Source organism: Coenobita brevimanus, chromosome 2, assembly GCF_032717465.1.
Source record: "Coenobita brevimanus isolate Jiangsu-jjx chromosome 2, ASM3271746v2, whole genome shotgun sequence".
Classification (NCBI taxonomy): Eukaryota; Metazoa; Arthropoda; class Malacostraca; order Decapoda; family Coenobitidae; genus Coenobita; species Coenobita brevimanus.
The window spans coordinates 28,170,623-28,183,873 of record NC_136955.1 but is presented as its reverse complement, the minus strand read 5'-3'; the positions used below and the strand labels follow the sequence as shown (position 1 = coordinate 28,183,873).

At 43.9% G+C, this 13,251-nt stretch overlaps 1 protein-coding gene across 1 annotated transcript; it reads left to right on the top strand.

Moving 5' to 3' along the window:
• Positions 1 to 12,369: 12,369 nt before the first annotated feature.
• Positions 12,370 to 12,984, top strand: LOC145391948 (uncharacterized). Its single transcript, XM_080266443.1, has one exon. It carries the CDS (start codon positions 12,370 to 12,372, stop codon positions 12,982 to 12,984), a length of 615 nt encoding a protein of 204 aa, XP_080122569.1.
• Positions 12,985 to 13,251: the final 267 nt, after the last annotated feature.

The window sequence follows — 13,251 nt, the reverse complement described above, 5'->3', positions numbered from 1 at the left end:
CTGTTGCAACTTACCCTGTGCAGAACCGAGATACACAGATTTACGAACATTTCCCTGACGCACAATCTTCACATCTCTCTTCATCTTTCTGCATAATACTGTCTCCTATGACCCACTTTCCTATTCATATGATCCTTGGTCTTTAGCTGGAATAGAATATGTATGTTTTTCTGACCCTGGGAGTGTTAGTGGTAAGAGTATTGACTTTCCCAGGCACCTGTGGCTCACGTAGATAAATAAATTCATCTCGTGCTAGATGAAATACATAGTATATTTGTTCCAGTTATAAAAGGGTTAAGATTGTTTGTTACTTCAACCATTGCAGTTGAAGGGAAATTATGTATTCAAGCATGTCCATCTGTTTATTTGTTTGTGAAGATGATAGTTCAAAAAATTGTTGTCGGATTATATTCTGGAGAATAGGTTGGCATTGGATCAAGGAAGAGATTGATAAGGGTCCGTATCCGGTTGTAGGAATATATAATAAAATTTTATTGACGCTGGCTGAAATATGCACTCTTTTAGTACTTTCTAATTCCTAATATTGTCCTCATTATCAGTTACCAAAGAGTTCAAGACAAAACGAGAGCGAATATTATTGATTTAGAGTGTGTATAAATTGCTAGTATATGCATTTGTATTAACATTCAGAGCCACCAAACACCTCAGAGCTAAACTAGAGCGAATACTACTACCTTAAGTTGTGTGAAAGTCTGCTTGCGCAAATAATTGTCTCCGCTCATAGAGCCAGTAAATGCACATCAGCAAAAACTATAACGATTACTGAGTATGTGGAAAGTACAAGATCGTTTGTGTATGCTTGTTTTCACTCATGCAGCTACCATACCTTTGACAGGTAAACCAGAGGGTATATTGAAATAAAAAAATAAGAGGAAGAAATAAATTTCAAATAATATTAGTGCTGTGGGAACTTGCTTACTCTTAACACTGCTTAACCCTTTCCTTCTCTTGACGCATTTTTCGTATCCAAACATTACAAAGACGTTATTGCTTGGATGAGGAAAATTCTAGCACACACACACACACACACACACATGCCTAGATGAAAAAATATTTGGAAGTGCGGCAGTGCAACAACATATATATATATATATATATATATATATATATATATATATATATATATATATATATATATATATATATATATATATATATATAAAACATCTTCATTCGAATTGAGTATCTTCAGTTATTTTTTTTACTACTATCATATAACTTAATTAAGCTCAGGAGAGACTTTGGAAACTGAAGTTTAAGCATAGTCCTTATTAGTTAGTTCATAAACTGAGGCCGTTCTTATATAAAATCGTCTGCTTCTCATCTCATTCAAATACAATATATGTCGTCTTAGTAAAGGAGTTAAAGACTTAGTCAATACGAAGCCTGCCTGTAATGTCGAGACATCTACGGACTTAGGTGCTTCATTACGGGAGGTCTCCCATTCTTCATACAGTGATGCAAGAACAAAAGAGAAGAGGCGGATATTACCTAACTTTCTCATTACGAGAGGTTTCTTCTGAGCTGATTAAAATCATGGTTCGGTACTTGGGATTAGTAGCGGCATAGTTATATAGAGGAGAATAACAGACTTTTTCTTTACCCATCAACTGGGAAACCTCTCCCACATGCTAGACAGAATTATTTGGCGGCAGCGAGATCAATTCACAGCCTTAAAGACGACGAGGTGCTTCTTACTGGATTCTGTCTAGCTGCTAGTAACTATGTGGCTGTACGTGCCCGGACAGGATGATATTCTTAGGGCGCGTAAACACATGCCCTCGAACATATGTTGGCAACACAGCTGGCAACATGTTTGGGTACATGTTTACAGCAGTATTTGGACAGATGTATGTAAACATGTTTCAGCGCAGCTTCGAGCACTGGCAGCAGTGGTGATGGGATAAGTGTGTCCATACCAGGCAGGTGAGACTTCATCATGACGTTGCCAACATTATCTGGAAGCTTGTGTTCCCAACATGTTTGCAGCGTGTTCGTTACTGTGTTGTTTACATGTTACCAGCACTTATTCAAGCACACGTTTGGACGCGCCCTTACGATTACCAGACGTTAGTTTTTCAACGTAGGAGAGCCCTTGGCGGCTAATGCATAATGAAAACAGTATGTATTTCCCCAGGCTGAAATGTATATTCTGTGGCAACTTAGAATGTTGTGAGATTACCAAAGTAATACGGACAGCCACGTTTGTCGCCAGCACGTACGCGTCACCAAAAGAAGAGGTTAAGGAAATGAACGTGAAGAAAGTAATGGGTGGGATGGACAAGAATTTTAGCTGGCGGCTATGATTTTGGGGTGGGAAAGTTTGTTCTGTAAATGCAGATGCTGCAGAATTCGTGATCTGAGCGTGGTGATGGTTCATTTCAAAATATCCTCCTAATGTGTAAGTGTCGGGAAGGGGAAGGAGGCAATGAAACGAGCGTGTGGGACAAACATTGGACTTGCATTGTGTGGGAAGGGGGTGAAGTAGGAAAAAGAGATTACACCGCATAAATAATGTTGTTGTGGGATGAATGGCTTGGTGCATTGAAAGAAGTATTAAGATTTCTCTAGCAACGACAGCAACGACAACAACAACAGAAACACAACCAAGCCCTCTTCCTCCCATCATCTCCAGACATCACCTTCTGCTCCCCAAACCTCGCTCCCACTACATCATGGAGAGTGGTCAAAATCCTAGGTTCTGATCACCTCCCAATCATCATCACTACCAAAACCAGAATCACCCCAGCTGGCCATAAACACACATACACTAATTATAAGAGAGCCAACTGGGAGGCCTTTGTAACTGAAACAGAACAACATTTCGAAACACTAAACAGTACACCCATCACAAACATCAACACCGCTGTGCACACTTTCAATACAATCATACAAAATGCAGACAAAAGACACATCCCTAGAGGCAACAGAAAGAGACACAACCCCAACTTCACACCAGAAATTCAAGGCCTCATCAGACAACGGGACACACTGCGACACTCCCCAACACCCCATACACAAGACACCATACAATAAATACAAGAACTCAACACTCAGATAAACAGAAATATATCAGAACAGCAAACACTAAACTGGAAAAATTACCTCCAAACACTTGACCACAGAACAAACATCAGCAAACTCTGCAAAACACTAAACAGCATCACACTTTCCAACAGCAACACCACACAATCACACGCTGCCATCACAACAACAGACACCATACCCTCAAACAAACAACAAGCAAACACTCTCATCAATCACTTTTCACAAGTCAGCCATCTAACCCCCCATCCGGAAGACCGACGTATCAACAGACGTAAGAGACAGTTCCCCACAGGCCCAGACTAAGCACCTTTCACTTACAACCAGACGAAGCACATCATTAACAACCTCAAGCATTCATCCGCCTGTGGACCAGACAACATAAGCAACATTCACCTTAAACACCTAGGACCACAAGGCATACAAGCACTCACCAACATATCAAACTACAGCTACTCACACAACATAATACCCAACATCTGGAAGCATGGCAATATCATCACTATCCCTAAACCCAACAAAGACCCCACGTTACCTTCCTCACATCGCCCCATCATACTCCTCTGCACCCCCTCTAAAGTCACTGAACTACTGATACTACAACTAGTCTATCTATCTATTCCCAGACGCCTCAATCCCGTTTGGGGTGGCCACAAACAAATCGCCTCCAAGTCGCCCTGTCCCCCGCCATTTCACTGCCCTGCTCCCAACTCACACCCCCCTCTTTCATATACCTCTCCACCCCATCCCTCCATCCCATCCTCGGCCTCCCCCTCCTTCTTCCCCCCACCACCTCACTCACATACATTCTCTTCGTCAGTTTTTCACCCTCCATCCTCTCCACATGGCCAAACCACCTCAGAGTGTTCCTCATAACGCTTCCTATCACATCCACATCAACACCACAACGCTCCTTTATATCCTCATTCGTCAGCCTGTCTCTCCACGTGACTCCACAGGCTCCTCTTAAATAACTCATTTCCACTGCTCTCACTCTTGACTTGTGTCCTTCCAATAATGTCCAAGCTTCACTTTCGTACGTTAGGGTTGGTATCACAATACTGTCATGTAGTAACTTTTTCACTTCCATGCTCACTTCCCTGTTTCTTATCACTGCTTTCAAAGAACCAGCAACCTTTCTTCCCTGCTGTACCCTTTCAAGCACTTCACCCTCCAAACCTCCATCCTTACTCATCACACTACCCAAGTATTTAAACGTACTCACATTTTCCAATTCCTCACCATCCAACCTCGCTGTACATTCACTAACTTCACCTCTCTCAAAGACCATCACTTTACTCTTCCCTACATTCACCTTTAGATTCCGTTTCTTACACACTCTCTCAAACTCATCCATCAAGCCTTGCAGCTCCCCTTCGTCTTCACTCAACAACACAGTGTCATCTGCAAACAACAGTACAGGGAGTTTCCAAACACTATCCTCTCTCACCAGGGCCACTCCAACATCCACTACCCTACCTTGTACCTCTTTTATTACCCCATCCATGTACAGACTGAACAACCATGGAGACATGACACATCCCTGTTTCAAACCAACTTTCAAAGAGAAAAATTCACTTAGTTCACCATCCACACGCACTGCAGCCTTCGCACCATCGTACATACTCTTCATAGCATTCAACAACTTCCCATCTACTCCATATATTCTTAACACTTTCCACAATCCTTGTCTATCCACCCTGTCATATGCTTTCTCCAAATCCATGAAAGCCGCATACAACTTCTTTCCCTTCTCTAGAAACTTTTCCACTAAAGATCTAAGAATGAATATCTGATCAACACAACCTCTTCCCTTCCTAAAGCCTCCCTGTTCTTCTCCAACTAATTTCTCTGCTCTTTCTCTAACTCTGTCTATAAGTATCCTACCATACACTTTTCCTATTATACTAAGAAGACAAATGCCCCTATGATTATCACACACTTCTTTTTCCCCTTTTCCTTTGTACAAGGGAATAATTATACCTGACTTCCAATCCTCCGGGACTCTACCTTCCTCCCAGGCCAATCTGCACATCTTCCACATCCATTCTACTGCTATCTCTCCCCCATGCTTCAGCATTTCACCACACACTCCATCAATTCCTGGGGCTTTCCCCGATTTAACTTTCTTCATTGCTTCCACAACTTCTATCCTACTGATTTCTTCCTGTCTTCTCACCTCCCTCCTTCTCCCAGCCATTCCCCAGCCACTTATACTCGCATTACTTCCATCCTCTATGTTCAACAATTCCTTAAAGTGTTCTCTCCATCTGCTCACTTTTTCTCCCTTCTCCACTAGTAATCTACCATTTTTATCTTTCACTCCTCTGCTAACTTCACTTCCACCCTGTCTTACTCTTTTCACTTCTCTCCAGAACATTTTCTTACAGTCCCTCCACTTTACACTCAAATTCCTTCCAAATTCCTCATCCACTCTCTTCTTACTCTCTCTTACTAATCTTTTCACCTCTCTCTTTCTTTCCACATATAACTCTCTCTTCCACCTCTCAACTTCTTCCACGACCCAATTTCTCATCCATTCATTGTATGCTTTCTTCTTTTGTGCCACAGCCTGTTTCACCTCTTCAGTCCACCACGCTGTTCCTTGCACCCCCCTCCGTCTTCTCTTCCTTCCACACACCACATCACATGCTGCACATATTTCTTCTGTAAATATCTTACACACACCTTCCACGTCTCCCATCTGCTCCAATTCATATTTGCCCAATCGTTCCTCCACTTCTCTCTTATACTCTGCCTTTTTCTCATCCTCTTGTAACCTTTCCACTCTCCTTGCAACTACTCCTTCCTCTCGTCTTTCCCTTCTTCTATTCCTCCATCTTACTTGAACTTTAATTCTGGCCACCACCAAGTAGTGGTCAGAAAGTCCACTCCCCCAACCTCTATACACTCTTGCATCCTTTACACATCTTAGCATCCTTTCATCCACACACACATAATCAATCATTGCCTTCCTTTCATTCAGTTCACCACCCACCCTTCTCATCACTCGCCGTGTATACCTGTGGATCATTTTATGCCTGAAGAGGGTATTGGCTATCACCAACCCCCTCCCAGCACAAATGTCCACTAACGCACTGCCATTCTCATCTATCTCAGCAGGCACACCCCACTCACCAACTATTCCATCCACCTTCACATTCCCAACTTTACCATTCATATCACCAATCAAAAACACTCTCTCATTCCTTCCAAACTTTTCCATGCACACTTCCACATTTGTCAAGAACTCTTCTCTCACTCTTCTAGCACGATCTTGCGTTGGTGCATACACACACACACAATCGCCCACATTTGTATTCCAACTTTCAACTTTACCCACACAATCCTTGACCCAACTGATGCATACTGTCTTATGCTCCTCTTGCATCTTTTACTCACAACTATACATACTCCTTCCTTTGCCCTTTCATTCTCACCTACTCCTGCACATATACCCCATCCATACTCCCATTCTCTCACACTTTCTCCTCTCCATTTTGTTTCATTTATTCCACATACATCCAGTTTCGCACCCTCAAGCACCTGGACAATCTCTCTCTCTTTCACCTCATCATTCGCTCCTCTTACATTCCATGTACTCATTACCAAGTCCTTTGTCCGGTCCTGGGTCGTCATCGTTTGGTCAGTCCTTGTCCGAGGCTTCTTGTTTGTTTTTTTAGTTAGCTGTTTTCCGGGGAGGGGCACTAACCCTCACATTCCCCTAGCCCAGTCACAACATGGCTTTAGGCCACTACACTCCACAAACACCCTTCTTACAGACCTTACACAGAGAGTTTTCGATGGCATGAATTCAGCTAGGCCACCCCACAGAACACTCCTAGTCACACTAGACATTAGCAAAGCTTTTGATGCCATCCCCCGCCACAACCTCACAAACAAAATACTCAACACAAACATCCACAATAACACAAAAAGATGGCTGGCAAACTACTTAGCAGGCAGATGTGCACACGTAACATTTGCCGGTCAGTCTTCTTACATCAGAAACTTCACAAACGGCGTCCCTCAAGGATCTGTTTTGTCCCCTACACTCTTTAATCTATACATGCACGACGTACCCACACCCCACACACCATAGATACATATAGCTTCCTATGCAGATGATATAACACTTACATGTACACACCAAAACGCAAACACAGCTGCACACATCATTCAACCTTACCTCAACACACTACACGAATGGTTCACCACAAACAGGCTCAAAATAGCCCCAGCCAAATCTACAGTGACTCTTCTCACAATTTGGACAGCAGAACACAGTCACATCCCACACCTCACCATAAACAACACTCCTCTACCACACACACTTACACCCAAAATCCTTGGTGTAACATACAATACATCAATGTCATTTAAACAACACATCACAAACATTGAAAATAAAATAACACCAAGACTCAATGCTTTAAGGTCACTTGCCCATACAACATTCGGACACAACAAAGAAACCACCACCACAGTATACAAACAATACATACGTTCAGTGATGAATTATGCAAGCCCTGCCTGGGCTTCTAACCTGACCAAAACACACTACAACACTCTAAAGACCATACAAAACAAGGCCCTAAAAATAATCACAGGCTGCACAACTACTACACCCACAGACCAACTACATCAAGAAACCAAAGTCCTCAAAGTCAAGGATCACCTAGACATGAGAGGCACCCAGTTTCTTGCTGCAGCCTCCACAAACCCACAACATCCACTACAGTACATGGCAGCACATCCACCCACACCAAGGAACATCAAAACAACACGCAGCACACGATACCATACACAAATACTGTCATCTCTCCCCCCTCACCCACCTCAGACCAGCTTCTAGAAGCATATCCACACTCAGATCACTCGCTGCTCCATTCAGTCACTTAAAGACAAAACACAGCTGCATGCATGGCCTCCTGACATCCACCCTTCTGAATCCTATCTTCCTCGTGAGGACAGGGTCCACCTGGCCAGGCTGAGATGTGGGCACCACCCAGCCCTCTTAAGCTACCAGAAGAGGCTGGATGACTCCATTGCTGATGCCTGTCCAGGATGCAACACAGCACCCCATACTATTAAGCACATTATGGAAGACTGCATTGCACACATTCACCAACGCCAACAACACAACATACACTCTTTGAGAGCTCTGTGGGAAAGCCCGGTCTCGGCCATGGCCTTCCTAAGGGACTCGGGGCTGTTCGGCCAGACTGCCTACGGAACAACTACTACCACTACTGCAAAAGAAACATGGTAATATCGCGTTCCTTTCTTATGCAACATTCTCTCCAAGTGTTTAAGTTTTCATGGCGATAAAGTTTGCTTTATCCTATTTTTGCATCCACAAGGCAATTCTATTCATTTTAAGAAAGACACGTCGTAGTAAGGACGGTAAATTACTGAACGAAAACCACAATCAATTCACCACGATGACGCTCTTTGATTCCATACTTCCCACAACCAGATGAACACACTATTATTTAAGAAGAGCCCTCGCAGAGAAGGGAAATATTTATAAGCTCTATTAACCCTTTCAGTACAGTAACTTTCAATATTTCGTTCGTGTTACCAGTTGAACATATTCTAACGTCCGGTGATTTCCTTCCACTTGGAAAAGGTACTGTTTAGTGAAGGAATTTGCGACGATATCTAATAACTCTTTTAGCATGATTTCACTATGTATTTCATTCTCGTTAAACCCTCATAATCTTATTTAGAGTAGGAAAAATATCTCACAGAAGTTGGGTATAATGTGTTTATAAGTTTTTTTTTATGCAAGGAAGAAAGAACCAAAGGCCACGAGCCCGCCAACGTTCCTTTCAAGAAAAAAAAAAATACAAAAGAGAGCCAAATTCAAGATCCATTCATTTCGAGATGCCTGGATACACTGCGTTTGAAAGACTGGAGATTATAGGAAGTAGGAAATACAGAGGGAGACAGTTCCAGAGTTGACCTGTTGCATACATGAAGGCCTGGGAGTAACAGTTAACTCCTGCATTAGAGAGTTGGACAGAAAAGGAATGAGAGTTTGCTGCTAGACAGGTGCTATGCACCCGTCGTTGAGGTGGAGGGATGCAAGCAGACAGTCCAGAGGAGCAATGACCATTGGAGTACCGAAAGAAAAGAGATAAATATGCAACAGTGCGGCAGAGACAGAGGTTGAAGGGAGCCAGTAAGAAGAGGAGAGTTAATGAGATGAAAAGCCTTTGACTCCACCCTACTGAGAATAGCTGTATGTGGGGAGCCTCCCCACACATCAGGGTTGTACGTTACACAGGGACGAATAAAATCCGTGTATAAAGTCAAGAACTGCGCAGGGGTAAAGAAGGTACGGAGACGGCTTTGCACACCTAAACTCTTGGAAGTTAATTTTCTAAGAGATGTAACATAATCTTTCCAAGGTAAGTCCCGAGTGAAGGAAACTCAAAGCATGTTCAAGGATGATGCAGGATTGAGCAGGATATTATTAAACATTAGTGGGTACTCCTGTGAAAGATTCTGTCAGGTTGATAGGTGTAAGAAGTGTCTTTGATGCATTAAAAACAACCGTATTATTTTTACCCCAGTCAGAGATACGATCCAAATCAGACATTAGGTGTACCATAGTCTCATCCCTTGTCCCTTGAAGTAAGTACTGAGATGGACGTTGCAGGAACTGAATGGAAAGGTGAAGAGTGGAATGATCAGCATAGAGTGGATTGGGTTAGATGTACAACTTAGAAGGCCATTGATGAGTAAAAGGGAAAGATTTGGTGATAGGACAGACCCCTGAGGAACACTACTGTTGATAGACCTAGAAGAACGATGGCCATCTACAACAGCAGCTATAGAACGACCAGAAAGGAAGCTATAAATGAAGGCACAGATAGATGGATAGAAACCATAAGAGAGGAGTTTGGAAATTAAAGATTTATGCCAGACTCGCTCGAAAGCCTTTGAGATGTCAAGTGCAATGGCAAAGCTTTCGCCAAAGTCCCGAAAGGAGGATGACCAAGAGTCTGAACGGTAGGTGAGAAGATCGCCAGTAGAGCGTCCCTGACTGAACCCATACTGATGATCAGAAAAATTTAAAAGCATCTTTCCTATTATAACCTTCTTAGGTTATAATAGGAAAGATACTTTGAAAAATTTCTGTTAAGAATAGACTCGAAAACTTTTGAGACACAGGATGTTAAAGCAATTGGGTGATAATAAGAGGGTTGGGAATGGTCATCCTTCTTTGCGACTGGCTGAATGAGAGCAAACTTCCAGCAAGAAGGAAATGTACAAGTTGACAGACAAAGGCAAAAGAGTTTACCTAGGCAGAGTGTAAGCAGAGAAACACAGTTCTTGAGGACAACAGGAGGGACTCCATCAGGTCCATATGCCTTGTTAGTATTGGGGCCAGTGATGGCAGAAAATACAACAGCTGAAGAAATTTTAGTGTCAGCCATGAGGAAACCAGAGAGGAGAAGTGATGTGAGGAACAGCACCGGAATCGTCTAAGGTGGAATTGGAGGAGAAAGTCTGAGAGAAGAGATCTGCTTTATCAGTAGAATAAATAGCTACTCTTACCGCATCTAACGCTATAAAGAGAGAGAGAGGGAATGAGAGAGAGAGAGAGACAGAGAAAGAGTGAGTGTAGGAGAGAGAGGCACAAGGATGCTGACACGGTGTTTATATGTATGTACGGTCACGTAAGCAAAACATCCATTAGCCTAGCGATAATGAACACCAGGCCTTAGAATAGACGCTATGGGCGAGTGTGGGGGCAGTATGTAGGTAGTCAGGGACAAATGAGGGACGAGGTGACGTCAGTCCTTGGATTTACTAGACGGAGACTCCAAAGGGTGGAGTTCAAGCGATGTGTGACTCCACGTCCATCCCATGAAAGTGTTACTGCTGTGAGAATATTACGCTCGTGAGGGACTAGTGTTGTGTACTGCACACCCCTACCCACACACTGATACTGTAAGACGAGAATTGGACCCGCCACAAGTGAGTTGCCCTTGCTTTTTTTAAGAATGCTTATTGATCTGCATGTGGTTGATGTCACGACATAATCCAATTGTAAATGTAGGAAAGTAAGGATGAGAATTAAAGTGATATGTATACGAAGTAAACTTTGGTAGATTTTAATTATGTGTATGACCAAGTGTTATAACAATGACGAGTGATGCCATCATATACTGAGAGAGTAAAATTGCAATTCCAGGTATGACTGAATAAATGTATAGTCGAGTTCACCTGGGCGGGTTTCATTACCCCGTTTCCCCTTCCAAGAGTGCATGCAGTTACAGTCATACTTGGGGTCCGTTGGTGAGGGGAGCGGGCCCGACCACGACCTATGACAGCGCTGGGGGTATTAAGGTCTACAGAGGCGGCCTACCTACGATCGGCGACACCACCACTCAGGACATCTTGGGGTGTGATGGGATAAATGTTGCATGAACGAGAGTGTGACTAAGAGAATTATTAAAAAAAAAAAAAGAGAGAGAGGGCGGACTCTAACATACTGGGCGGAACCCAACCTAACATACCTGGCGGAACTCAACCTAACATACCTGCCAGAACCCAACCTAACATACTGGGCTGAACCCAACCTAACATACCGGGCAGAACATACCAGGCGGAACATATCGACATGGACAACCCAGAAGGAAAGGAACGTGCGGAACATGACGGGCAGAACGTAGCCTATGGAACAGCTCAACGGATAGTTGAGGAGGGCAGGTGAAGCAACGTGGGGAGAGGAGTACTAGACGGAGGCTGAGGGAACGATGATGGAACAAAGAGAGGAGGAGAAGGCCGAATCTGGGCTGCAAGAATGCTTAGAGAAGTGGCCGGCAGTTGAAGGCAGACTGGCTGAGGCACATGAGAATGTGTGCATAAGAGTCCTCCTGCTGAATCTGCAAACCCTGCAAGAACAGAACAAGGTGATCCATGATCGCTTGACACAGTTGGAGAACTTGATGGGAATGGAAAGGAGGAACGAGATGAGCTTGAGGCCACAGGTGCAGCCAGAGACTATAGCAGTACACGAAGGATCGGCAAAGAGTTCAAGATATAGTGATGGCACGGGAGACAAACAAATGTGGGAGACTAGGGGAACCCAGCGGGGGGAGCAGGAACAGATGTAAAAGGCCGCGACTCTACATCAAGAAGAGTCAACAGTTAGCGGACAAGTGCCAGGGTGGCAGAGGTCAGGGAATCCGAAACTGACTAGATCAGGAACGGTAGAGCTGACATGCGCTGCCCCTATGGGCATGGAGGTGATAGCTTCCAGCTTGAAGGATATTGATTGCAGCCATGAGGTTGCCACAGACCCAACTACCAACCTTCGAAGAGAATAGCCGGAGGGAGTATTGGGAGTTCATTCGTGCACTCGAACAACACATAGAGAAGGCCGCAGTCCCAGAGGAATATAAGCTGCAGATGCTCATGCAAGCATGTGCAGTGCCTGTCAGGAACACGCTACAAACATGCAACAATGTGGACCCAAGAGAGGGTTATGAGAAGGTGATGGCCATATTGGAGGACAGATATGGAGACAGACATCAGTATGTCCGAGAGATTATGGAAGGAATACTTGAAGGGCCCATGATCAAAGGTGAGGATGAGGGTGACCTTAGAAAATTCGCCGACCAGTTGGGGTTTTGTATTTTGAGTCTGGAGACCATCGGGAGATTGCAGGAGTTGGACACCATTCACTCGATGGACGTGCTGTCGTGTTGGTTGCCTGAAAGGGCACTTATGCGGTATGAGGACGAAACTTTTGCCTACAACAAACGATACGGGTATTATCCTGGAGTTAAATGGTTGAAAACCTTTATCCTGGAGGAAGTGGACAGAGTGTGTGTGAGGAGGAGAACCAAGGAAAAGGGAGCTGCGAGTGAAAGTTTATATGGTATTGGTCATAACTGACCAACGGGGGGAGTCTTACTGCATCTAACACAGTAAAGAGAGAGAGAGGGAAAGAGAGAGAGAGAGACAGAGAAAGAGAGAGAGTGTAGGAGAGAAAGAGAGGGACAAGGATGCTGACATGGTGTTTATATGAATGTACAGTCGCGTAAGCAAAACATCCATTAGCTTAGCGATAATGAACACCAGGCCTTAGAATAGGCTATGAGCGAGTGTGGGGGCAGTGTGTGGGTAGTCAAGGACAAGTGAGGGACGAGGTGACATCGGTCC

Coding starts and splice junctions, on each gene's coding strand:
- LOC145391948 (XM_080266443.1), top strand. CDS start 12,370: ATGAGGTTGCCACAGACCCAACTACCAACCTTCGAAGAGAATAGCCGG.